This window comes from Panthera onca, chromosome A3 (assembly GCF_046562875.1).
Source record: "Panthera onca isolate mPanOnc1 chromosome A3, mPanOnc1 haplotype 2, whole genome shotgun sequence".
In the NCBI taxonomy this organism is placed as follows: domain Eukaryota; kingdom Metazoa; phylum Chordata; class Mammalia; order Carnivora; family Felidae; genus Panthera; species Panthera onca.
The window spans coordinates 65,387,055-65,414,849 of NC_138341.1; the positions used below are offsets into that span (position 1 = coordinate 65,387,055).

Here is a 27,795-nt window from a genome sequence, read left to right on the forward strand (position 1 = left end):
ACAGCTTCAATCATCAGACATATGTGTTTCAGAGTACAGACTTCCTCTCCATTAGTATCACAAGTGTCCTTCCTATAGGGGAGGGCTTGCCTTTTCAAGTCAAATGCAAGCATCTTGATCTCCAACAAATTTTCCTTCCAAAACTAAGTGGTTTGTTGGAAAGAACATCTTTGTCTCTTCTCAACTGCTCCTCTGGTTTACTCACAGCACTTTTCAAACCCCAGATATTGATAGGGCAGGTTTGGGGCTAATAGAACAAAGGAACTTGAAACAATGAAAATATAATACTTAGAGGAAAAATTCTTTGTATTTAATAAATTCTTTATGTACAAGTGATAACTTCCATAACAAACAATAGGATAGACTAATTTAAAAAAATTTTAAGAAGGGCAGCTCCATAGGTTGAGCTTCTGCTTTCGGCTCAAGTCATGATCCACTGTTTGTGGGTTTGAGGTCTGCGTTGGGCTCTGTGCTGACAGCTCAGAGCCTGGAGCCTGTTTCGGGTTCTGTGTGTCCCTCTCTCTCTGCCCCTCCCCTGTACATGCTCGCACTCGTTCTCTCAAAAATAAACATTAAAAAATTTTAAATATTAAGAGATGACCCAAGCAATTAACAAGTGATTTCAGGGTAGTCCAGGGGTCAGCAAATTACTGCCCTTTAAATCCAGACTCTTTTACCTGTTTTATCAGTGGTTTATTAGAACACAGCCACACCATTTAGTTACTCTGTTTTCAGCTATTCTAGTGGTACAGTGGCAGACATGAGTAGTTGCAAAACACCATATGGCTCACAACTTGGAAAATATTTACCAACTGGCCCTTAATTTAAAAAGCACCAAGCCCTAGTATAGAGGATAAGAAAGTCATTACAGATTGGAATAGTCCGGGAACTTTTTGGAAAAAGAGGCAAGTGGCTTACAGAGAAACTATAATTGAACCAGAAGTGATAAGTGTTAAGTAGGCAAATGTTCTTTCCTGACTAATCAGTTTTCTGAGGACTAGAAATGTCCTTAAGATTAATAAAAGAACAAGATTTTCCCATGCTGAGAAAACCATTATCAGAGCAATGAAATCTCTCAGTGAATAGTAAAACAGATGAACTCAAAACTCAACTGTGTTTCTTGGCTAATGCCCAATTCAGACCCCAATGATACCACACCAAAGGTACACTTTGGATGGTGATGGTGAAGTTAGTGGTGGTGATTGGTGGTGTTATCATCACTATCTTGCTTCAAAAGAAACATTTGCCATGCGACGAGTTTCAGCAAAATGGGAAGAATGTTAGGCTAGCAGTAATGGAAAATCTGGGCACAAACCTTGCTTCTGCCCACGAGTGAACATTCTCTTCCCTGCAAAACAGAGGTCACCATAGGGGCCAGGGTCAGAACGGGAATCAGCATCAAGATGGACTCAGTGTTAGTCCGATACACAGGACCTCAGGTGACACTCGGGATGTGGTTACAGTGCTTGTGACAGCAACAAGACTCGAGAGTAGAATGGGTGACTCAACCATCCTCATCTGTCTGCACCGTGAAGCAGACTCAACTGGAAGGGTCACAGATTCTTGTAAATCATGCATTTTGCTGTGGCCCAAGCTGTATTTCTCACAGGAAGAAAGGTCCATTTTAGGCTGCAGCCCCATCATTTCAGAGCTTATAAAAATAAAAGAATAGGGCACTATCCCTTTCATGACCTACAATGTCTCTCCTTGGGCCCTGAAGATTTAAGATTCTGGACACTTAAGACCAATAGGATTGATGCCTTCAAACAGAATGAACACAAAAGATATCTAAAAAGCATAATTTAATAAGGTGATAAAGTATTAAAAATCAATGTGATAGCAACACTGGACATTTTCTAGGCTTAAAGAGCAAAGTTCTATTGATTAGTAAGTCACTATAACATCATTTACAGCCCTGAGAGACCACCCAGAGTTGAGAGTTGTCTTAGGACACTCTCATGACTGATTCTGAAGAACTTTGTCGATATCAAGATCATGAGCAGGGTGCTTGTTTTAAGTGAAAAACTCTGGAGAGGTAACTGCCTTTACTTGCCATCACATCCATCTTGATCTCGTTCTCAAATGTTAAAGGCTCAATATAACTGGTTTCGCTCACCAAGAGAATCCTCTTCAGCAAAATGAATGCCCATGATGCCACATGAGCCACCCTCTTCACAAGTGAGCATTTCGAGGGTCCAGTCTTAAATCGACCTCTATAAAGTTCTTTTCAACTGGCAAAGAACCTGAGCTGCCGTGACCAACTATTGTACCATTTGCTGAACTCATCAACAAAGTGCGTGAATTTTGCTGGCTTAAGGGCTCATACATTAATAGCAGTGGGACAGGAACAGGGAATGGAAAGTGAATGGGGCTGGTTCCAAACAAAGTAACAAATTTCCAAATGTAAAGTTGCTGAAGCCTCCTCCATCTAAAACTCTTTGTCAAACAGATGTCAGCCAAATTCAAATTGTCGCTTCTGTTAACTTTTGGCACTCAATACATGCTTGCCACCCAAAAGGATAAAGACCTAACATTCCCACACAATTTATTTGCAATTAAGTTTACTGTAGTTGTCATTTATTTCTGAGTGTGTATTTTATGTCTTTCTTGTATGAGACTCCTATAGTTATAGATATAAAATTTTCTAGCATATGAAAATATTTCAATAAATTATCTTTTTGACATTAAGATACACCTGCCTTGGGTGTCAAAAAACAGCTGAAATATCTTGGCTATTAAAAAACCTCCTTTCTTGGAGCCAGCTTTTATGTAAGTCCAGGATGGCTCCCAGCTGGTCCTAGGTTTATTAGTTATTTGTTATCTGTCAAACATTAGAACTTATGTCTTGCATGTTGTTCTGTTGCAAATGAGAGGCATTTTAGGTCAAAAAAAAAAAAAAAGATGGTACCAAATTTGTTTATTTGTCACACTATATTTGAGTCAGATTTGTATTTCTCTTTGATTCTTATGTTTCTATATGCAATCTTTTTTCCTAATAAACTGCTAAGAGTAGCAGCTAGATTCATAAAACTAGCAAAATAATAATTAGTCCAAGAGTTTTAAGCAAGGTGATTAGCGATCTCCTTTTGTGTTTAATTTTTTTAAAATATTAATTCAAAAGTTGCTTCTATTCCACTAACCTACATTATGAAAGTTAGAAAAATCTTAAAGAGGGTAAAAATTCTGAAAGAGGGCTTGGTTATTTGTGTGTCTTGACTAAGTGCTCGTGAAATCACAAATATCTAAGTTGAGTCCATTTTTGTGAGGTTACTGATAAACTTGAGTACAAGAAAGTCTCCCAAAGGAAAGAATTAGACCAGAGAGAGACCCTTGAGTAAAGAGTAATGAAGTACTTTGAGAAGGGAGGAACGCTTTTTGAATAGATTGGTCCTTCATTAATAGTAACTCTTCTTCCCCACCTTCATTTCTGGGTTTAACGCTAAAACCTGTGGGGGTGGGGGAGTACTTTTCTCTTAGGCTTTGGGTCTGGAACAAGGTAGAACCCAAGCAGGAGTGGGGGGATTTTCTCAGCCCAGACATGTTGGGAGCCAGGGGAATGGCCAGGACATCACTATACCAGTAAGTCAACAAAGTCAGGAACAGACTTAGGGGGACAGGTGAAAACCCATATACTTGAAGGTAAGCTGAGAGACTTGGATTCCATCTGTCTGACCCCAATCTGCTCTGGTGTGGCCTGAGGAAACACAATCTTCTGTTACTTCTCTTCAGTAATGCAGCATCTACAAATGTGGGTGGTTGTTTTCAAAACACTCCACTGCTTACTGACGTAGAAACCACTTTATAGAAGTTTACTATACAGAATAAATCCAATAATCAGATATCCTTTGAAAAAAGTATTTTTTTCTTTCTCTAGACATTGTTCCTTCCATGTATCGCAAGTCTAGCTGACTGCGATTCATATGCAAGTCCTCTTGTTTTCCTCCTCAGCCTATTGTACCGCAAAAATAGTAACGTGTGATATATCAGGTCTCTGTCCTGTCTTTTTCACAATTTTGACTTATCTCAGAATTGAATTCCTGACAAGTAGGTTACATTTAAAAATAAAGAATACAGATTGTTTCTGCATAAATTGCAGGTAAATAAAAGTTAACTTTTTAACATTTCTTCTATTGGTATTCCTTCATCATAATTTAAAAAATTCTCTCTGAAATGTCAGGTCTCTGTTTATTCTATGAAATCCTTGAAAATATTTTTAAATGTGATTTTGAAAAATGTTTACATTAGTGGATGTGCTCAGGAAAGAATATCCTAAGTTCAGGTGATCTCTCACTATCACTTGTACCAAATTTTTATTATTTTATTATTATTATTTTAATGTTTATTTTTGAAAGAGAAAGCGAGCATGAGCAGAGGAGGGACAGAGAGAGGGAGACACAAAATCCGAAGCAGGCTCCAGGCTCTGAGCTATCAGCACAGGGCCTGACATGGGGCTCAAACCCACAAACGATAAGATCATGACCTGAGCTGAAGTTAGATGCTTAACCAACTGAGCCACCCAGGCACCTCTTTTTTGTACCAACTTTTAAAAGGTAAGTCTGCAAGTAATAATACGGAATACGTAAACAACACCTAATATGAATATTCATACTTTTGGGCTCTCTTTGAAATGTTGTGTTCACACAGTCACACACTGGATTTATTTATTTATTTATTTCTAATTTTCTGTTTTTAATCTTTATTTATTTTTGAGAGAGAGAGAGACAGACAGAGTGCGAGCACGGGAGGAACAGAGAGACAGGGAGACACAGAATCCGAAGCAGGCTCCAGGCTCTGAGCTGTCAGCACAGAGCCCGACAAGGGGCTCGAACCCACGAACCATGAGATCATGACCTGAGCCGAAGTCAGACGCCTAACTGACTGAGCCACCCAGGTTCCCCATTCACACACTGGATTTAAAGTACAGCTCCACGATGCTTGCAGGAGAGCACAGAGAGCATGGCAGAGGAAGGGTGCTGTGCCCTCTGGAAATGACTGATAGTCCATCCATACCTCCTATTAGTTTCTCTTTACAACTGGCAGAACCAACTCAACCTTCGCTGTATTATTTCTCCATCTGTGCTTGACTGAAGACCCCTTCATTCTAGGACTGGGACACAATCTTTTTCTTTTTCTCCCCCTAGAGCTCAGAATGATCAGGGCTGGAAGGAACCACACTTACCAATGAAGAAACACATGCCTTTGTACCTGACCAGAGAGAAATCTATAAGCATTTAAATACTCATCTTGTTTATTTTTAAATAAATACACTGTTTGGGAAAACTAGTGCCTTTATGTTCATTATGCAGGGCTTATATAAAGAATAAAAATGAACACGAAGGGACACTAATGTATCTCATCTCTCAAACTACACCTAAGCTCACACAACTCAGACTGGTATGTGAGCTCCTCTATATGCATATTAATGTGATAGGAGCCTCGAAGACAGATACCCTTGACTATTACTTAAATAGCTATCTGATGAAATTCTATTAACTTTAGAACCCAATGAGGTAGAATAACCCACAGTGACATGAATATGCACCTATAAATAAAAGACCCAGTGTTGTAAAAAGTTGTAGTTTTAGGGAATTTTTTAAATCAAAATAAAAAGGACATGCCTATTTTGTGTATATATTACACATATATGCAAACTTCCTCTGGATAAAAAGTCATGGATTTGCAGAGCTGAGCAGAACCGTCCATATCACCAATGGTAATACTCTGTTACTCAAAGCATATTAAGTTCACAAAGGTTAAGACCTATCATCTTGGTCCAACGCTAATTATGCTGAGTCCTCACTCTTCTAATTCCTATTCTCTGTTCTTGCATATTCATGGGGACTCCTTTAATTACTTGGTAACTAACAGAGTCCAAAGTCACAGCTGACTATATCTCAGCTTTCTAAAATTAACTCAGTTATGTTTTGCTTATTTTTCACACTATCCTAGCTTAAATATAATTTAGGAAAGTTTCAAATAACTTTGAAATTTATTTACTTAAACTGTCCTATTTTATCAAAGAACAATTATTTGCCTATACTAGACTTATTATCTATATTCTAGTTAGGCAATATAGATATTTCCTGTATTACATTTCTATTTGTCTACTATTCATTTACAAGATAATATTAAGAGGCACCAAGTTTAATTTTTAAGGTGTTGTAAGCACATTGATCCCTTTGCTCAGGCTGCAGCAAAAACAAACAAATTAGAAGTAGAGACTTTTGAATGAAAAATGCCTGAATCCACCTGTAGGAAAGGTCTGCACCAAAAAGAAGGATGGGGCAGATGGATCCCTGTTAGAGAGGTAGTGACCTCCAGTAGGAAATGGAGATCAAAGTGAGGTTTCTCAAATGGGAATCTTCACTTCTTTACAAGCTTCAATTAGACTCAAGTTTTCACAGTTTAGTGTATTATATATATATATATAATATATATATAATATATATATATATTATATATATATATATATATATATATAATATATATATATCTCCACATTTCATTCCCATATCAAATACTACACAATTTTTTCTATCTTCTTTTTATTTTTTGAGAGAGAAAGTGCCAGCTAGGAAGGGGCAGAGAGAGAGAGAGAGAGAGAGGGAGAGAGAGAGAGAGAGAGGGAGAGAGAGAGAGAGAGAAGTCCAAGCTGGCTCTGCACTGTCAGCGCAAAGCCCGACGTGGGGCTATATCTCATGATAGAGCTCTATCAGATCATCACCTGAGCCAAGATCAAGAGTCAAGTGCTTAACAGACTGAGCCACCCAGGTGCCCCTCTTTTCTATCACTTTCTAGGAGACTGTTTCCTTACCATATTAGGAAGGAAAAGACTGTTCCATCTTTTTTAATTTTTCACTTTATTTTGGATTAAAAAAAAAGAATAGAAAGCCATTTCTCCAAGGCAACATTAATTTCTCTTATAGTTCCATCTCAAGTTTTCCCCAAATATTCCTCCATATTGCTTCTCATTCAAATATCTATGATTCTAGTTGATATTACTACACAGCAAAAATTTTTGCTGTGAGAGTCTTATTTTCTTTTGTGACAAATTCTGCCAAGGACAGGTAACCAAAATGCTGTTTTTATGGCTATTCCAAATTTAAAAAAAAATTTTCATATGCCCTAGTGGTACATTATCATGCCAGTATAGATAGAAAAAGGCAGTACTGTTAAATAAGAATGGATATCATAGTCCCTAATAATTGAGTGTCTTTTAAATTCAATAATTCTCTTAATAAGTTTAGTAAGTGGCATAGCTGTATTTTGTTGCATTTCTATTTCATCTATTTTCTCTCATTAGCATGAAAACTTCTCATCATATATCCAAGATTATCAAACAAGATCCCTCAAGCATTGGGGGGGGGGGGTCACAAAAGAATGCTATAAACCCCCTCCCATGATTTAGATGTTTTTCCTGTGAGCTTCACTCTCTTCAATATTTTCACTAATAGATTTTAGCTTTTCCCTAATCCAGGCTCTATTGATTCAGGTTCTCCAATGTGACTTTTCCCCTATAAATGTATTTTCCATATCTATTTGTCTTTTTTTTTCCAATACACCCACACCACTTGGGTAGCTCCTGTCTGTCCTCTGAAAACTCCATTGAACTATACATAAAAGCTTTTTTTCCCCTTTCTTTACTTCTATAAATCATGGTGATTTAGAGAAAATGGCAATCCACAAGCATTCTTCCTCTGGTGGAGTCCATTTTTTCCCAAATAGGACTCCAGCAGCAACCAAGCCTTAATGGATTTAACTAATTTCTTCTATCAGTAGCATCCAGATTCACCTCTGGTTGTGTAACAACGTACAGTTGTATCTATGAAAAAAAATTTTTTTTGCACAAATTACTCCTCAGGAGTGTCAGAATGGTAATTTCCATGCAAGTAGCAATGGAAGAACAGGAGCACCACTTGCTTTAAGCACCTGTAAAGCACTATTCTGTCAAAGCCTGTTTTTCGTGCAGTCGTGGCTATTTTTTTTTTTTTTGTCAGAACAACTCCAAACCCTAGAAGAGCCAGATATTTATGGCTCTAGAAGACAAAAATGACTTGAAAAACAGAGTTAGAAAATGTGAAAAAGAGAGAGAGCAACAAAATAAATATCTCCATGGCAAGAAAAAGGAAAAGCTTATGAGGGAAATCTCTGTGTCAAGAAGAATCTTCATTTCTGTCCAGGACACTGGTCCTCTGCATTGGCACACAGGTGAGGGAACTTTTCGGGGATGTGATGCTGGACCTGGATCGTGTTGCCATGGAAGTCACAAGCTCAATTTCTTTAGAGCCCTCCTCAGCACTTCTGGCAATGGTGACAGATTCTTTTCCTTTGTTCAGAAATTGCTCTGCAAACGGCCCTGCCTCCTTCCCAATGCATTGCATTGTGAAGCCACACTGTAACCAAATTACACGAGAAGATTTTTCATTTCCAGTCCTAAAATTAGACTCTTCTGTGTGTGCTAGCGCAACAGAAATAGAAACACTTGCTGAAAGGAGCCCACACAGTGGTGATCCGAGTTGCCACGCCTTTCAAAACAGTTGCTGAACACATAGCACACGGACAGTCATCGGACATTAGACACGTCAGGGCGCCTTTACTGATTCTAGAAAATCTGTCAAAAGTTAGTCTCAAGAGGTGGGCAATTTGTTTTACTGAGGAACTCTGGGGCACAAAGGATGCAGAGTGCTTTCCAGGTAGACGTTGGTGCCGAAGCATTTGATGAAAAAGAACAGATTTCCCAGTAGGATTTTTCACAAATGTACTTAATTGACTTTAGAATCACAGCAAACTGCTGGTTTCTTGTCCCTTCTTGATGCAAAATCCATGCTACATCCACAAAATAGGTGAGAAGAGTTTAAAAAATAATAAATAATAATTTTTACCTGATGGTTATATCTGAATATGGACTGATTTCTTCAAAGGACAGTTTTATTTATAATAAAATCATCAGGGGGCGCCTGGGTGGCTCAGTCAGTTAAGTGTCCGATTTGGCTCAGGTCATGATCTCATTGTTCATGAGTTCAAGCCCCGCATCAGGCTCTGTGCTGACGGCTCAGAGCCTGGAGCCTGCTTCGGATTCTGTGTCTCCCTCTCTCTCTCTGCCCTTCCCCTGCTCATGCTCTGTCTCTCTCTGTCTCTCAAAAATAAATAAACATTGAAAAAAAAATTTAAAAAAAATCATCAGATAGGTGTTCTCTACCATTCACTTGAAGATATTTTCTGGCTGAGTAGACCTCATTGCAGATATAGCACATAAATATATTAGCTGGGTCTGGGTTAAAAATCCTTATGACCATCAAGGACAATGGAATGAGAGATCCAAGCAAGATTTTTGAATTTGAGCTAAAATAATAAATTTCGTGGGTACCTTCAAAACCACTACTAAAATTCTTTGTTCCCCTACCCACCTAGCTCCAATTCACTCTGAACAGAAAGGCCCTCTCTGATCACACTCTGTTACATATGAATCTCTCACACAGGTATGGGTGGGTATGTCTGTACAAAACTACGATTCTGAAGTATTTTGGAAACGTGTCAGGGAGGAGAAGACTCTGTAAAACACCTTTTTTTTTTCCATTTATGATGGATACCATCCATGACTTTAAGAAGAATAGAGTATTTACCTTAAGTCAGGAATAAAGTGTCTAATAAATCTTAGATGGCTAAGCAAATCCAACATTAATTTTAAAGTGTTTAAAAGAAGAATTTGACGATAAGACAAAAACAGATTTAGCAGCTTAATTACACTGGATGCCATTCATTGCATTAAATGATTAAAGGAGGTGCTACGTATATGCTAGAAAAAACACTGAATTGGCCTACATCTTAGCTTGAGTCCATCCTTTAATAGCTGTCTGATCAAGTACTCCTAACATTCTGTGACTCTTGTATGCTTTACTTAAAAAATGGGGTTGTCCAATATGATATATTAGGTTCTATCCAGCTTTGAAAATCTAGGATTTTTTTTATCCACACAAAGTTTGTGTTTATGTATCAATGTCCATATGCAAAATAGGTATGTTCCTTTTAAATTTGATATAAAAGTCCTTACAACTACTTTATACTACATGGGGTATTTCATGTGTAAATATCTATCTATGTCATGTGGGTGACTCTACCTCATTAGATTTAAAAGTTATTAATAAAAGTTCATAGACAGCAGTTACTCTTATTTAATACACAATCTTCATATGGGTTTATATCATATTAAATATGTTCCCAGTGGAGATCACAGACCAGTCTAAGCAGTAGCATTCTGTGTATTATGAGAGGTTAGTTGCAACCCTATAGTTTTTATATGTAACCAGTAAAAAAATGTTCACATTAGTTTATTTGTTCAAGGAAGAATATCCCAAATTCAGGTGATCTTTAATGATCATTTATACCAACTTTCAAAAAAAACATTTTTAAGATTCACACATGTTGTCACATATGGCAAGATTTCCTTCTTTTTTTAATGGAATGATATTCCATTATATGTATATACTACATTTTCTTTATCCATCTCTGGATGGACATTTAGGTCGCTTCTATACCTTGGCTTCTGTGAACAGTACTGCAATGAACATAAGAGTGCTAATATGTCTTTGAGATCCTGACTTCAATTCTCTTGGGTAAATATCCAGAAGGGGGACTGCTGGATCATATGGTAATGATCACTTGGTAATATGCCAAGTGAAATAAGACAGTCATGAAAGGAACAAATACCACATGATTCCACTTACATGAGTTATTTAAAATACTCAAACTCATAAAAGCAAAGAATAGAATGGCAGTGGCAAGAGGTGGAGGGGAAGGGGCGATGGGGTGTTACTAATCACTGTGTAAAAAATATCATCAGATATGGAGGATGAATTAAGTTCTAGAGATCTAACGTATATCATCATGCCTATAAATAATTGTTATACATTTAAAAGCTATTAAGAGGGTAGATTTCACATTGTCTTCCTACCAAAATAAAGACTTAAAGACATTTTCTTTTCAAGTAATACCTAGCAAATAATACTGCATTTTCTGAAAATAGTAAGACTGTTATTACTTTATGATTCCTTTGAAATATTGTGTTCACTAACTAGATTTTGCTCAGTGATTCTCATGAGATATTGTAGAAACCATGCAGAGCAAAGAGCTACATGCTCACATGGTGTCCGTACTAATATTCCAACCACACCTTCTGTGGTTCCTCTTCACCACTGGATAGAACTGATTCTATCTTCACTGCATTTTTCTATTTTCTCTGGAATAAAAAAAACCTTCAGTCTGGGACTTGGTAACTTGGCTTGGATACAAAACCGGGCCCAAGCTTTATTTATACTTAGGCCTATGAGAAGCTAGGAGGAACTGTGTCATTTATAAATTAAGAAATTGAAGGCTTTGCATCTAACCAGAGAGAAATCCATAAGCACTTATTACACTCATCTTGTTGACTTTTAAATATGTATTGGTAGGGTGAAGTTGTGACTCTCAGCTAATTACATACAATTTTATATAAAGAATAAAATAAGCATCAAGGAGATTTCTTCCTCCAGGAAAATGCTGTACATAATTAGTCTAAACACTCAACTATCAGCAAAGAATCTGGTCACAGCCACAAAAGGTATCCGATACACTTGGAATTCCAATTGCCAGCTATGTTCTTACTCCTGTTTATCTAAAGTCAAGAGGATATATTTTTTATGAGCTTGATAGTAAAAAAAGAATACCGTCTAATAAAGGCACAGGGAGCAAGTTCTTACAATGGAAAAATCAAGTGTTCAGACTCAGATCAAGTGCTGAGACTAATTTATGCAGGGATGTCAGCTTGTCACATTGAATTGACCTTGCAAAGCAGCTAACATCATGCAGTCAGAAACAGTTTCTGCAGTGAAATCACGTAATTGTTTGTAATAGTACCAATAACATCCAAGAATAAGTTGTATATGCCTTTGTGTTATCCCATCCAAATCTTAGCCTGCCACAAGTATAGGATTCTCACTGCTCTGAGATTCTTTCGCTGTTTTCCGTCCTCACATCTCCTCCATTGTCTGCTCATTTCAGTTGTATTTATACAAGTACTTGCAACTGGTGGTCCTATCATATCTATCTTAGCTACAAATGAAGGCAACACTCTCAGATACACAAGTTTAACAGAAATCTTGTTTTTGAACTGCATTCTTTGCATATTTCAAACAATGGATTTTCTTTCCATTAAAGTACAATGGACATGTAAAGAGCCGTTTAATTATAAAGCATTGTCTTTCCATTTTGACATCTCTGAAATCAGCAAGAATCTGACATGGTGTAATTGACAACATCTTTTTTCTTTCTTAGTGCCACATATGATAATGGTGCATCCCACATCAATGACATCTTAACATCGTCTTCCCTAGCCATTTCTTATGGAGAATAAAGAAAAAACCTTTTTTTCATAGAAAATAGCAATACATTTAAAAACACATGTTTTGACACTGAAAAGTTGCTGAATTTCTTCTACTTCTGAACTATGCAAGTACTATGTATTTAAATATGTATATACCTGATATAATAAGTACAGCTGAAGACTCTTCTGATTTCTCTTCAAGACCTCTAATAGTTTCACAGATTTTTAAAAATCAATCTTGCAATCATTTTCATATTTGTTGTGCCTCTTCTTAAATAAGATAGCACACATGCTAGCATTTCAATGTTTGACATGAGCCTCAGTTCTCACTCAGAGAGAAACTAAGACACAGATCTTTTTCTTTTCCCCCTCTTTTCATTTACATTCCCAGTTGCCTCAGAGATGGTATAACCATATAGAACACTCACAATAAACTAATTATATTTTTAAGTTTCTTGGAACAGAAAGAAGTTAGATGTTTTCAGTCAAAGGCCCTGGCGTCATACTGTGAATCCAATATAAAAGAACAAATGGCAAAGGAAATTTTAAAAATGGAAAGTAGAGAAGAGCAAAGAGAAAACTACCAGCAGTATCTTATTTTATGATGCAGATAATCCCTTCTGTCAACACGAGTATTGACATATGTCTCAATTGACATACGAGATGGGAGAGAAGTAGATTCATTTCATTTAATCTCATAATTTGTAGCCAGATGGCTGGCCAGTGGAAGAAAGAGAAAGGCATTCTTACATGCAGTACCTGACAGACCAAATCATCATTAATGAGCAAAAGTGGTTTAAAAACAAAATAAGATTTAAAATATCTTCGCAAAGCATTAATGTTTATGTATCTTCTCCTGAATTATAACCAGTCTCTGTTTTTTCATTTAAACTACTATTTACTTAGTTTTTTTAGGGTTTAATTTTCCCTTAGTCACTTATGAGATAGAAATAATCACCAGAATGTGGAAAGAACACTAGCGACTAAATGCTTAGAAAACGCCTTTTATAAAATATTAGATTACTGCCTACATGTCTGTAAAGAAAATCAACCTAGATTCAGGAGATTTGCTCAACTCCTCAAAATTTCCCAAGAACCACCGCCTCAACCGACATCATTCTCACCAAGATACTTCAGCCCATAGAAATAATTTTATAAGTAAAATATATGGCAAGGCATTAAATCCCAGAAAAAGTACCACTTTATATTCACCAGGGGAAACAAAGTAAGCCCCAAAGTAAAACTGTCAATTACTGTCATTGCATTGTTGCACTCAAAGAGTTTAATCATATCATGAAGAATTTTAGCAAGTACTAATTTAATTAAAATGTGAAATCTTTAAACTACCTGCAGCTTCCCTTAGCTCATAAATTAGCAAATTTTTTTATTAAAATAAGAGTCCCTTCCCTATATTCACCAACTACGTGCATGATGTATCTGAATAGTCCTATGCAAGCATTTTCTACTTCTCTTCATTTTCTCTTTCTCTTGTTTTCTTCTTTCAAAGTTACTTTGCATTCTTTTTTCAGACATCTGCATCCTTTGGTATCACACTTAAGAATCCAGAGAATATGATGGTCATTATGGAAAGCAATCACACTCTACATTGATGAATGACGATTTACAAAATGATTTCTATCATTTAAAGGAAAGAATGTAATTGAGACTTTAAATTCCAGATAAAATGCTACAACTCAAATGACACTGACTAGCTACGAGCTACTGGAAGTCACCCACCTGGGGCAGCATGCGATTTTCTTCCTCCAGCTGTCTTACTCTTGCCTCCAGCTGCCTAACATAGGACAAGGTTGATTCTAAAATTAAAAAGAAAGAACTCACATTATACACACAGGTCTTGTTTGGTGCACTGTCAGGATATTTCTGGTTCGATTTATTCACATGAGGCAGTGACTGCATAGTTTAAAAAAAAAAAAAAAAGATTTCTCCCCAGAAAAACAGGAACACAAGCCATTGAAACCACGAGCACTTCGAACGATTGTGCAACGTTAAGGACAGTTAGGGGAAGTTATAGGCGGTGAGATGGCAGGCTTTTGTACACTGTACAACCCTCAGAATGTTAGACATCTTGAAGACACTTTCTACTTACTTTGTGCATTTTGAGCTTTCAGTGAGCTGTCCCCCATGTAAGACTTTTTATAATGTTAATTATAACCAAAATAAATTACAAGTCATATTAAAAACAAAATAAAAAATATTTCCAACACCCAGCTCCCTTCATTTTCCCAAATAAATACTTCAAGTCTTAAGAGCAACATTTATTCTTCTCACCAATCTATAGGTATTAGGACTATAATCCAGAGAACCGCTACAAAAAGGCTAAGTGGAATTGAGGCTACATTTTGACTTTGTTTGGCAGAATGTGGCATAGATTCAAGCTTTCGCCAAATCTTTAGGTAAGCCAGGGGGGCCGACTTTAAAACTCCTTCTTGTTTTCATTTCTTCACAAGCTCAGGTGTGTACTGAAAGGTAAGAATCAGCATCATGCTTAGAGTCTGTTCCATGTGAACTCCAAAGTTTCTACCTTTTTACCTCAGGAAAGGGCTCACAGGCAAAGGAAAGAGGAGTTCCATTCTGAGGAACAATCTGACAATAACTCTTCTTCATTAAAGCAAAAATATTCATGCGGATCATATAGCAACATAGTAGCCATTGATTCATGAACCAAGAACAAACATATTTCAGGTATAGTAAAATGTACCTGATGATAGAATTCCTCCAGCATATTTCCATAGTTAATGTGAAACCTCAGTGCATGTTCTTCAGCTTCAGAAACATAAAATGGCAAGAAGCAAGACCAAGACAGTAGCGCATTTAAACGGTAAATATTTGGTGCCCCTAACAATCTGAAGTTGGAATGGATATTGATGCAAATTAATACCTTGATCTGAAATTCATCACGGAAACTCTGCTTTATAATTTTTATATGGAAATTGGTTATATGAACTCAATTCCATTTTTGTGACCTTCAAAGCAGTAAGGTAGCATTTAATTTTTCTAAAATACATAAGAAACCTTAGTCTTTAATTTGTAAATGTAACAATTAAGCTCATCCCTGACTGGTTTACAGCATGCCTGTTTTCACAAATATTTGCAGAAAGTCGCTATCACTGATGTTAATATGACAATCCACTGATTTTCCACCAATGGACAAGACTTAGCTTTAAGCATCCCTCACACAAGACAGAAACACAAGATAAAGGCAACTGAAGACATTTCCTAGAAATATGCTCTCATTTCTTTAGATCAATGAAATGTTAAATGTTTGCTTTATGGACTCTTCCAAATGGCAAATAAATAAATAAATACATAAAGCATAAATGAATAACAAACATATTGATTTCATGAATCTACTTTAGCAACTGAATAGCTGATCTGCAGATCATCAAAATATGAATGTAAATTGCCTGATTTACACAGTTTTGTAAGCCTCACTCTCTACTCTAGAAAAACAACCACTTGAGAAGGGCTATCCAGGTGAGAGTTTGCTCAGAAATGTTCTGCTTAAACCATGAACAAGCATAATTCTTTTCTCCTTTGTTCATAATTTATACCTTATCTTTATTGTCCCTATACTGCACTATCCCCAAAGCAGCTGAAATGACTCTATACAGAGTGACTCAGGTGACATTTGAAAATGCCACTGAATAGATTTTAATTCAGTAACTATCTTCAGTCACTTTAATCTACTCCTCTTTTTAAGTTTTTTCAGTTTACATATTTGATGGCTTCACTAGGCATCTACCTATATTATGAATGTCTCATCATTTCACTTCAAAATAAACAGGGTAGATTCCTGAATTTGGAAAACAGTCCTTAACTCCAATTTTTAATGTCAAGTTACAACAGATGAAGTTCACATCTTTGTTTCCAAGCATTCACTGCAAATATGGGCTGGGACAGGAAAAGGTAGCAAACATTTTTAGACAGGTAAAATAATCTTCAAAAGTTAGCTGTATAAGATAAAGGCAAAGCTAAGGAGAGTTGGGAGTTCATTCACTCAACACATACTTACTGTGTCACTGATTTGTGTCAGGCACTATTCTAGGTTTGGGACAAAGAGAAGGCCAGTTATTGCAAGACTTACTACATTTCTCAGAATACAAATTCTGTTTTAGGATTACATGCCCACATTGTTCTGTGTTCCAGAAGGCCCTGTTGTTCCAGGCGGTCTCTGTTACAATTTTTACCTAACAGTGAATGGATACCACAATGAGAAAATTCCTCAGGGGATGGGGGAGGGGGGAAAAGGAAGCATAGCTGATGTGCAGGCATAAATGAGAGAATTCGTGCTGTTAGTTCTTTCATTCATCAAAAACCTAATTACATAGTTCCTTAACGAGAATGGAATAGGCAAACATTTTTTTCTGTAGCATCTCTGGTCCTCAAGTCACTATATAAAAAGCCATTGAAGAAACTACCCAATCCTTCCATTGTGACATCAAAGAAAAATAAGCATTCGTTTTGTTAAGCTTTTAGGATCGCAAGGTTTACTTGTTACTGCTCCATAGGCTAGCCAAACCTGATTACTAGTACATAGCAAATACTGGGACAGTAAACATTTTAAAAATAAGACATAATAGGATAGAGTATAAGAAACTCCATTTTTTTTTGAAACTCCATACTTTTAAAATACATCACATTCTACATCCCAATTCCAGCTGAGCACTAGGAAAAACACTATAATCTTATAAGAAAGAAAAGAAGCCTCTTTTATGCTACAATGTATTTGGCCGCGTTGCTATAACCCCTTCCCCAGGCTGCTTCTTCCCTTTGCTTCCTCATTCAAGGGACTCCCAAAATGGCATCAACTATAAAATAAGCTGGTTTTCCATTACATGCAGGGAATGAGGACTATAGTTGAGTGTTGACCTAAGAGAAGTATCTGACAATATTGGCATTCCTTTCTTTTCAATTGAGGTATAGTTGACATACGACGTTATATTAGTTTCAGGTGACAGCATAGTGATTCCCCAACTCTAGACATTATGCTGGGCTCATGGTGTTTTCCATTATAAAGTGATACCTGTACACACACACACACACACACACACAACCCTGCATTAGAATGTACTATAATTTGAATTGATCACCCACATTTTATACCAGTGGCTGAGGCTGTTAGAACTTAGATTTCAGAATGTCATTTTGGATTTCAGAGCTCAGGAGGCTCCTGAAAAACAGCCAAGCACTATGCCATACTCTACACAGATCTACAATGTGTTCCGGAAGGATCCTGCCTTTCAAAAGTATATAACCACTTGTGCGGGGGGGAAAGAAAAATAAAGGAAATGGTAAGGTATTATGAAATTCAGTGCTAAATCATGTGAAACATGAACACAGAAAGAGATCAAAATTGGTTGCAGTTCTTACGAAAGAGAAACTTGAGCTTAATGCATCAACGGAAGTTTGACAGGCCAGAGAGATCCAAGTGTAGCCACAGGATGGACAAGGACCAGAAGCCAAGAATGATAGTGTTGTAAACAGGGAAGAGAGAAAGGAGTCACACGGAGGAAGAAAGAGGGACATACTGGGGAGAAGGAGGAAAGGCCAAGCTGCTTCCCACAATCAAGGATATGAAAAGCTAACATCAAAACAGTTATGCAGATGATAATTTGCTTTCAACGTCCCCCCCCCCAAAAAAAGATATTTTCTCTTTGCACCGTGGGAAACCAACAACATCTATACATGAGAAAAGCAAGGTTAAGCAAATATCCAATGTGAAAACCCTATGACATTGTCTAGATGTTCTCCAGGTAAACCTTGGGTGTACTTCCAAGCAGAAACAATTTATTTCCATGTATCTTACTTTTCTTTGAAACTACATGTAAAAGTTCACAGCACCTCCCATGATAAACCAAGTGTAAGAACCAGTCAACAGTCACAAAACTTCCACCAAATTCTTATCTTCTAAATGATTCCAATTTTCAAACTGGAATGTGCCGTAGAGGTTTCCAAGTTCAGCCTATCCCTGATCCCCTGACTCATTAGGCAGATAAGAGAACAAAACCCAGAGGGTAGTAAACTTGGCCCCTAACAATGGGGATTAAATACATTCAGAAGAATTTGTTCCATTGCTGGAGCATCACAGTGATGGCCATCTTGGATCTTCTAATTATTAAGTGATACCAAGCTTCTTACATAGATAAATTCCAAGTTCTCCTTTTTTCTTCCTGATTTTAAATATCCTAGATGGATCTTTACTGAAAATAAGTTGGTGTTTTCCTTGAACAATATCCTGGACTTGATTTCACTTCATTTTGCCTGAAATGCATTCAATCATATAAAGTAGCTGGTCTTCTAGTTTGAAAATACGCTGATCAAAATGTTAAACCCTCTCATTTCCCCCTGCTTTCTAAAGCAGTGTTTCTCTCCCTAGGGGAACACCCACCCTTGAAATCACCCACGATTTATTCTGATTATTGTACATAAAGGTTTACTGTTTGTAGTTGCTATGGTCTAAGGTTTATCAACCTTCTGAGTGGTTCTGATTAGATGAAGTGCCATTGTGTCTCCAAAATTTCAGGGTAGAAAATAAGATCTAGTGATAGTCCATTCTAAGACAAATTATAGCATCTGGAAGAGTGCACACAGGAGGAAAACCACTCGGAAGACAATTGTGACCATGGGCAGATAAGATGGTATCTTCTCAGAGGCTCTCTCAGACTTAGCCCCTTTCAGCCAGAGAGTCAAACGGCCACGTGATTTCAAATCTGGAGGCAATCTCTCCAAGAAAACCTAACTTCTAAAGACACTGCTTGGATTAGTTCCAAATTAATCCACCATCCACAGGCTTTTGCACATTCTTAAGGAAATTACTTCAGAACTATATTTTTAAAAAATTATTACTGTTCTGACTAGAAGTGTTTCTCTTTCTTTCTCAGGCAAGCAAAGGTCAGCCTCCTACTTAGAATTCATATTAGCTCCAGAAGTATAAGTGATTGCATTTCTCACTATAATTTGATGTTTTTCTTATTTAAAAAATCTTGTTGGAATCAGCATTTTTGGATTTGCCTGGATATTTCACTCAGACTACCTTATTCATGGGCAGAAACAGGACTTTGGTTTTTTGATTGGGAGGCTTAATTGTCCTAAATAAGTAAAAAATGATGTCAGGTCTTGCTCTACTCCGTTACCTATGAAGCTAATTTTACTCTTCTCAGACCCTTCCTTCTGTGCCAACCTGAAAGACATAGGAAATATTTTCTATCCTGTTCCTCCCCTGTAGAAACTTGGTCACTGGTTGTTCAATGGCCCCATGTTCCCTTAGGTCTGAGTCTCTGACACCTTCCCTTGGGCAATAACTCACTCCACTCTGCCTAGCGCAACACTCCTTATTCTTCTGTGCATGATATGAAAAGTAGCTCTCTAACTATTAGAATACCCCAAGATTGGAGTATATTGCTTTATATGATAATGGGCTTCATGTTAGCGGAGGTGTTTGGAGAAAGTAAGATGCCACAGAGATTTCTACCAGTGGCTAGAAATCCACTGTTTGAAGTGGCTGTTTGAAGTTCAGTAATCCTAAATTTTTAAATTCTTCCCATTCCATGAATCTCTTTTAGTTTCACTTCTTCTCACCTCATTTGCTAATGATTCATGTATTGAGTGCTGGGTGACTTCTCTTTACCTACTTGCTTATGTTATTTCATGTTTTCATTTTTTGCCCAAATATGCTACACGAAAATATTCCCTAAACTTTACACAGTGACTGGTAGTCTTCCCTGCAGGGGTTTAATACAGACTTGTTCAGTTACTTCAATATCAAGACTTGTTTGCCTGTGCCAGATGCTGTCCTAGATACCGGGGATACGGCAGCAAGACAAAGTGCGAAGAGTCTGTGCATTCATGAAGTTTGCATTCCGGTGGGGAAGACAGGCAATGAAAAGCAAACGCGATGTTTTGTGAAGGAGACGTGTGCAAGGAAGACAAGACAGAGTACTGGTGTAGGGAGATTCAGGGATGTGCAGCTATGGTAGGGAGCAGGGCTTGGGAAGAGCTCTGAGGACCAGGACCTGTGAACAAACCAAGTATGCAAAGACCTTGGAGAAGAAAGTTTTAGACATGAGATAAGTTGAGTACACAGGCCCAGGCTGGGAAGACCTTTGTTCTGGAACCTGGCTGTGAAGGGGGAAGTAATAGGCGAGGAGACGGATCTGTTTGTTTGGTCACCTTCCTCCACTGCCTAAGTTTTTCAAACATTGTCCTCTTTTTGGCTGTTGACCTCTGAGGCCTAGACTTAAACCTTTTGGCCATCAGGCTTTCCCTGTGACAAAAACCTCTGCAGTGTGTTTGGTTCCATGCTCTCACACACCCCAGTTCATACCTATTCAGAAATTCTATTGACCCTACCCTCCCCTCTGCCCCTAGAATAGACTGAAAACCCAACCTCACTGTGGTCTTTTAGCAAGGTTCCTGCTTCTACTCTTGCCTCCTCTCCCAGGTTCATTTTCATTCAAATTCTTTTTCAACCCACAGCAGCCAGGGTTTTCTTTCCAAAATGCTAAGCCTGGTCACCTTCACTTTGATCACTTCTTTCTCTACTCAAAACTCTGCAGTAACTCACCATTTTGCTCCACATAAAAGGCAAAGTCCTTAGAGGGGCGCCTGGATGGCTCAGTCAGTTAAGTGTCTGACTCTTGATTTTGGCTCAGGTCATGATCTCCTGGTTTGTGGGATTGAGCCCCACATCGGGCTCTGTGCTGACTACACGAGGCCTGCTTGGAATTCTCTCTCTTCCGCCGCCCCTGCCCTCGCTCTGTGTGTCTCTCTCTCAAAATAAATAAATATTTTTTTAAAAAGGGCTAAGTCCTTAGGAAGTCCAGCAGGGCCCCACATGATCTGGCCTGGCCACCTGGGAGCCGTCCCCTTCATGCCAGTACACCCTCTGTTCCAGCCATGAAGCTTCCTGTCCTGAACACCCCAGGCATGCTTTTGATTTTGTCCCCACTTTCTGGAATGCTCTTCCCCCAGACAGCTGCTTGGCTGACTTCCTCACTTCCCACAGGTCTTGTCCAAACCTCAGCTTCTCAGTGTAATTCACCCAGTTCACCGCATTTAATCCTGCCACTGGCCCCCACCTCCACCCCACATTCCTGATCCCCAAGCCTGTTGGACATTTTTCCAAACACTTCATCACCTTCTAGCATATAACTTAACTTGTACACATGTTATCTCTCTTGTAGAAGTTCTGTCTCTCCCCATCAGAATGTAAACTCCACATAGGGACCTTATGTGTTGAGTGATGCCTTCCAAGTGCCTAGAATAGTGTCTAGTCCAATAAATATTTATTGGCTGTGTCAACCAGTTATGCAGACAGTGCCCTGAAAGGGAATTATTTCATAGTACAGGTCTACACTTTTCAATCACTCCAGGAGAGACAGGATTTGTATTTAATATCAATTAAATCAGAATCAATATCAGAAACAGAATCGATATCAATTCTGTTGTGCCATTTGAGACAACATATGGTATGTTGAGAAACATACCATAGGACACTAAACTTTGGATGAAAACTCTGCAGGGTTCTCAAATTATGTCATAACAAATCACTGGTGGGTAACTTCAATAAGAGGATCTGTGCTTTCATCAGGCAGGTAAAAAAGTGTATGTGTGTGTGTGTGTGTGTGTGTGTGTGTGTGTGTGTGTATGCGTGCATGTGTTAGGGGATTGGAGAGGAAGGGAGAACAGGAAAGAGAAAAAAGATGGAAAGAAAAAGAAAGAGAGGGGATAGAGACAAAGAATAGAGAGACAGAATAACAGCTGTGGGGATGTACAAAAATGGACCATGTCTACCACTAACATCTTAGAATATAAATGTCCTTCAGCTGGAAATCTGCTTTAGTAAGTAAGGTTGCCTTTTGGTTAGAATGGCACCTTCCCAGGAACATCTCCTCCCGGCCCCTCCCAGCGAGGGGCATCCTGAGGGTGCAGGAGCACTCATACTTGGGAGGCACCAGCAGGTGTCAGCTGAGCCTGAGTGAGGGGCTCCGAGCTGTCAGAGAGCAGCTGGAGGAGGGCGGTGGGCAGCGGTCCATATCAAAACAGGCTATGTTTCTTTGAGAAGGGAAAAACCTGTCATTCCAAAGTTAAAGCAAACAGAGCAACGTGCTCTCCTGCTTATTTCAATTAGAACGAAGGCTGAAAATACTGCATCTTTTTCCAAGAACGCTTTGACAGAAAACATCATGAGTGCTATTTTCCCAGTGCCATCTGAGTGCTGTGTTTTTTTGAACGAGTCCAGATTTTGTCATCCTTTTCCTATAAAAGAGTAAATAGTTAAATGGATATTGAAACCTGATGATTTGTACATAAGTCAATTTAGAAATCAGAAAAAAATTATCAGGGGTCTATACCCTAACTTTTCTACCAGAAAATAATCACCATAAATTTGTTCTAGTCTCTCCTCTTCCCAAATGAAAGTGTCTTTAAAGTGGGAGAAAATAGCATTTGTTGCATATTTGCTGTCATCCACCTGGCCTATTCCTTGGTAATTGGCACCTGGTTGTTTCTGCCTCCATTTCTCTCTCAATAGAAGGTGGAGGCTTCATGTAGCAAAGTCTTGCCTTTATAGTTCTTTTCTGAGCTGCCTTATGACTAGCACAGAGCTATGTGCTACAAGGTGTTCAATAACTTATTGCTCAACGAAAGAATGAATGAATGAATGAATGAATGGCCTATGATTCTGGTCCCAAGCACTCTGGCTGCTACTCAAAGTTTGTGCTCCCAGGATAGTCTGAAGCAGTTAACTCAAAATGCAGTCAGATTTCCTCCTAGAAAACAGAATAATATGCAGGGCGCCTGGGTGGCTCAGCTGGTTAAGCGTCCGACTCTTGGGTTTCGGCCCCACTCATGATCTCATGGTTTGTGAGTTTAAGCTCCACATCAGACTCCAAGCTGACAGTGAGTATCCTGCTTGGGATTTTCTCTCTCTGCCCCTCTCCCTCCCTCCCTCCCTCCCTCCCTCCTTCTCTATCTCTCAAAATAAATAAATACACTTTTAAAATATTTATAGAAAACATGATAACATGTAATCTAAGCTGAAGTCTGGCTCAGAGGAACTTTTTGTGCCCTAAAATTATTTTCACTTTTACTATTGCCTCTGAAAGCATCAGCCCCACAAAGGAGGTACAAGGTAAATAGCAGTAAATTGGGCAAAAGGAATGGGGACTACATGGAAAATATTTCAAACTCTAAAGAGCTGTTTAGCATGAGTACCATTTTAACAGCTATTCAGGGTTAAAACGTGTCTTACTTTCCATGTTACGTTGCTGCTGATCTTGTCATTTCCCAGAGAAAAGAACCACCTTTTCCCAATGCCAGAGGACAAAAAAGAATGTCATTTTAATAAATGTAACCACTTTCTTTAATGTATGTATTCCCCTTGTAAGTGTATCTTGTCAGTCTTTTCAATGCATGCGCAAGGAAGTACATCTGTAAAAAAAAAAATTTTACAAAAGACAGTAAAACCCTCAAAAATGTTCCTTTCTCTTCAAATAATTACTTTCCCTTTTTTGTGTATATTGAGATATTTTTAGAAGCCTATATATGGTTGTTTCCACTTGTCACACTTGTCAACAAAATAAAATTTTTACCAAATTATACAGCAAAGCATCATTAATTTGGATCCCATCATTTGGGAATTCATAAAACCTTTATTCCATTTAGCCTATAGATGCTCTCCACCCTGGCTATGAAACAGCTGGGAAAACCACTCACAGTATGACAATTAAGGAATAGTGGGCTTACATAAGAAAAGCTAAGTTTTCACCATGTTTTAGCATTATCTATGCACAAAGTGATGCAGACAGATAATGGATGAATCTAGGTAGATAATGGATAGCTTAGATAAACAAAATTGGAAAGATCACATACTTAGGAACATTTTTTTGTATGTTAGCTATTTTGGTTTATTTATCAAAAAGCACTTTTTTTTCATTTAAACTCAAGTTAGTTAACATACAGTGTAGTCTTGGCTTCAGGAGTAGAATCCAGTGATTCATCTCTTACATATGACACCCAGGGCTCATCCCTAAAAGTACCCTTAATGTCCTTCACCCATTTAACCCATCCCCCACCTACCTCCCCTCCAGCACCCCTCATTTTGTTCTCTGTATGTAAGAGTCTCTTATGCTTTGTCTCCCTCTTTTTATCTTATTTTTTCCTTCCCTTCCCCTATGTTCATCTGTTTTGTTTCTTAAATTCCACCTATGAGTGAAATCATATGATGTTTGTCTTTCTTTGACTTATTTCATTAGCATAATAACCTCTTTGTATTCACAAGTCAGTTAACTGGTATTTGAGAACTATGTGCTAAACACTCATGTGCTACAGACACTCATTGAAAACAAACAAAAAGGGTTCCTCCTCTCAATGAACATTCTAGTATGGAAGACAGACTTGCATACACAGACACATAAATAACTACAGTGCTCTCCCAGACACTCTCCACCATTTTAGCTTAGACCTAGATCATCTGAGAATATCTGTGGCATCGGAGCTAAAACTTGAATTTGCAAAGTCCCAAAGTGGATATGAATTGGAGGTACTCAAAAGCAAAAAGAATGCTTGGCCAAAGCCAGGTGAAGAAGCTAAGGGGAGAGGAAAGAGTTTCACGCTGGCATAGAAGGAGACCGGATGCACAGTGTGTGTCAGGATTTTGTACTGTTTTCAGTGAGAAGCCATTAGAGAAAGGAGCTTTGCAACTATAATGTTACACAACTGATTTACTTTCAGATGATCTTCCTGGCTGCTTTGTGGAGAAGAGAAGAATGTGGGTAAAGGTGGAATGATGGCAGAGGGGGCTTCTAGGTGTGTAGGGAGAGGACTGTGTGTTGCAAATGAGCTATAGCAGTGGTACAGAGAGCGCTGGCTGCATTCATCACGTCTCCTAGAGGCGGTGGCCACACAGCATGCTCATAGAGTAGAGGTGAGGTATTATGGGAAAAAAGGGATCAAAGACATGGCTACAGTTTTGACATGAATAGAAATGGCAGTGGCAATCATGGGACTGCCTGTAGTAGGAACACGATTGGGGTGTTAAATCAAGAAGTTTATTTTGTTCATGTTAGGCTTAACATTTAAACCAGAAATTAGGTAAAATATAGAGTGGGTACTTAAATGCATAAGTCTGGAGCTCTAAGAAGACACTTGGGGTTTTGGTATAAACGTGATAGTCAATAGCAGAGAGCCCTTGTCAAAAGGAAGCCTGAATGTTGGAGCCTGGTCTGAATACAGAAGCCTGGTAGAGGCAGAGCCACAGGGCAGACACCCCTCCACAATCCCCCCTCTCTCCCCAGCCCTTTGCCTCAGAAAGCTGAGCACCACCCAGTCTCCCTGGTAGACACGGCCTGATCTTCCACATGGGTACATTTTAAGGAAATGTCTTTATCCATCTTCACTCTCACCTCTGTTTGATTCCTAAATCATTCCTCCCACATTCTTTTTGAGCTCCTTCAACTCCATTTAGCATGCTGCCCCTCATTTTTTTTTTTAACCATCTTGGCCCCTTGCCCTCCCACAGTAATTTTTGGAAGGAGCAAAGTAGAGCACAGTGGCTAGGAGTGATAGCTCTGAGGATTTTAATTTTCCCTCATCAAACATAGATATTGAAGAACATGATCTTTAAGACTCTTTAAGCCTCACCATTCCTTCGATCCCATTTGCAACTGCACCAAAAAACAAAAGATAACTAGGAATAAACGTAACTAAAGATAGTCTGAAAACTATAGAATACTTATAAAAGAAATTGAAGAGGACACAAAGAAATGGAAAAGCATTCCATGCTCATCGACTGGAAGAACAAACACTGTTAAAATGTCTATTTTACCCAAAGCAATTTACATTTAATGCAATATCTATCAAATTACCACCAGCATTTTTTGCAAAGCTAGAACAAACAATCCTAAAACCTGTATGGAATTGAAAAGACCCCGAAGAGTCAAAGCAATCCTGAATAAGAAAAAACTGGAGGCACCACAATTCCAGATCTCAAGCTATATTACAAAGCTGTAGTCATCAAGGCAATATAGCTCTGGCACAAAAACAGATGCATAAATCAATGGAACAGAATAGAAAACCCAGAAATAGACCAACAACTATATGGTCAACTCATCTTGACCAAACTACTAAAGAATATCTAAAGGAAAAAGGACCGTTTCTTCAGCAAATGGCACTGGGAAAACTGGACAGCAACATGCAGAACAATGAAAGTGGACCACTTTCTTACACCATACACAAAAATAAATTCAAAGTGGATGAAACACCTAAATGTGAATCACAAAACCATCAAAATCTACAGGAGAACATAGGCAGCAACCTCTTTGACCTCAGCTGGAGCAACTTCTTACTAGACACATCACCAAAGGCAAGGGAAACAAAAGCAAACATGAACTATTGGGACCTCATCAAGATAAAAAGTTTCTGCACAGTGAAGGAAACAAACAAAACTAAATGGCAGCCTATGGAATGGGAGAAGATATTTGCAAATGATACATCTGGTAAAGGGTTAGTATCCAAAATCTATAATGAACTTATGAAACTCAACACCCAAAAAACAAACAACCCAGTTAAGAAATGGGCAGAAGACATGAATAGACACTTTTCCAAAGAAGACATTGAGATGGCTAACAGACATGAAAAGATGCTCAACATCAATCATCATCAGGGAAATACAAAGCAAAACCATGATGAGATATATCACCTAATACTTGTCAAAACAGCTAAAATTAACAACTCAGGAAATAAGAGATGTTGGTGAGGATGTGGAGAAAGGGGAACAATTTTGCACTGTTGGTGGGAACGCAAACTGGAGCAGCCACTCTGGACAACAGTATGGAGGTTCTTCAAGAAACCAAAAATAGAACTACCCTATAATCCAGCAATCCAGTAAATACTATTAAGTATTTACAAAAATACAGATTTGAACCCCATGAACAGACATGCACCCCAATGTCTATAGCAGCATTATCCACAATAGCCAAACTATGGAGAGAGCCCAAATATCCACTGATTGATGAATAGATAAAGAAGAGGTGGTATATTTATACAGTGGAACATTACCCAGCCATCAAAAAGAATGAAATCTTGCCATTTGCAATGACATGGAGTTAGAATGTATTATGCTAAGCGAAATAAGTCAATCAGAGAAATACCATATGATTTCACTCATATATGGAATTTAAGAAAAAAAACAGATGAATGTACGGGAAGGGGGGGAAGGAAGAGAGGTAAACAAAGGACAAAAGACTCTTACTGATAGAGAACAAACTGTGAGTTGACGGAGGGAGGTGGGTGGGAGACGGGCTAGTTGGTCATGGGCATGAAGGAAGGTATTTGTTATCATGAGCTCTGGGTATTGTATGTAAGGGATGAATCACTGAATTTTACTCTTGAAACCAGTATTGCGTGGTATGTTAACT

At 38.2% G+C, this 27,795-nt stretch overlaps 1 protein-coding gene across 7 annotated transcripts in view; it reads right to left on the minus strand.

The window, feature by feature from the left end:
* The window catches only part of CCDC85A (coiled-coil domain containing 85A), a 255,711-nt gene that overhangs the window by 25,143 nt on the left and 202,773 nt on the right, over window positions 1–27,795 (minus strand). For 6 of the 7 annotated variants that reach the window (XR_009602120.3, XM_060605495.3, XM_060605486.3 and 3 more), the window contains one exon: window positions 14,096–14,172. The exons of the other annotated variant lie outside the window; for it this stretch is intronic. Coding sequence is in view for 5 of the 6 variants with exons in the window: in XM_060605495.3 (XP_060461478.2) it covers window positions 14,096–14,172 (77 nt within the window). In the remaining variant the exon portion in view is untranslated. The remainder of the gene's footprint in view (window positions 1–14,095; window positions 14,173–27,795) is intronic. 7 annotated transcript variants of the gene reach the window in all.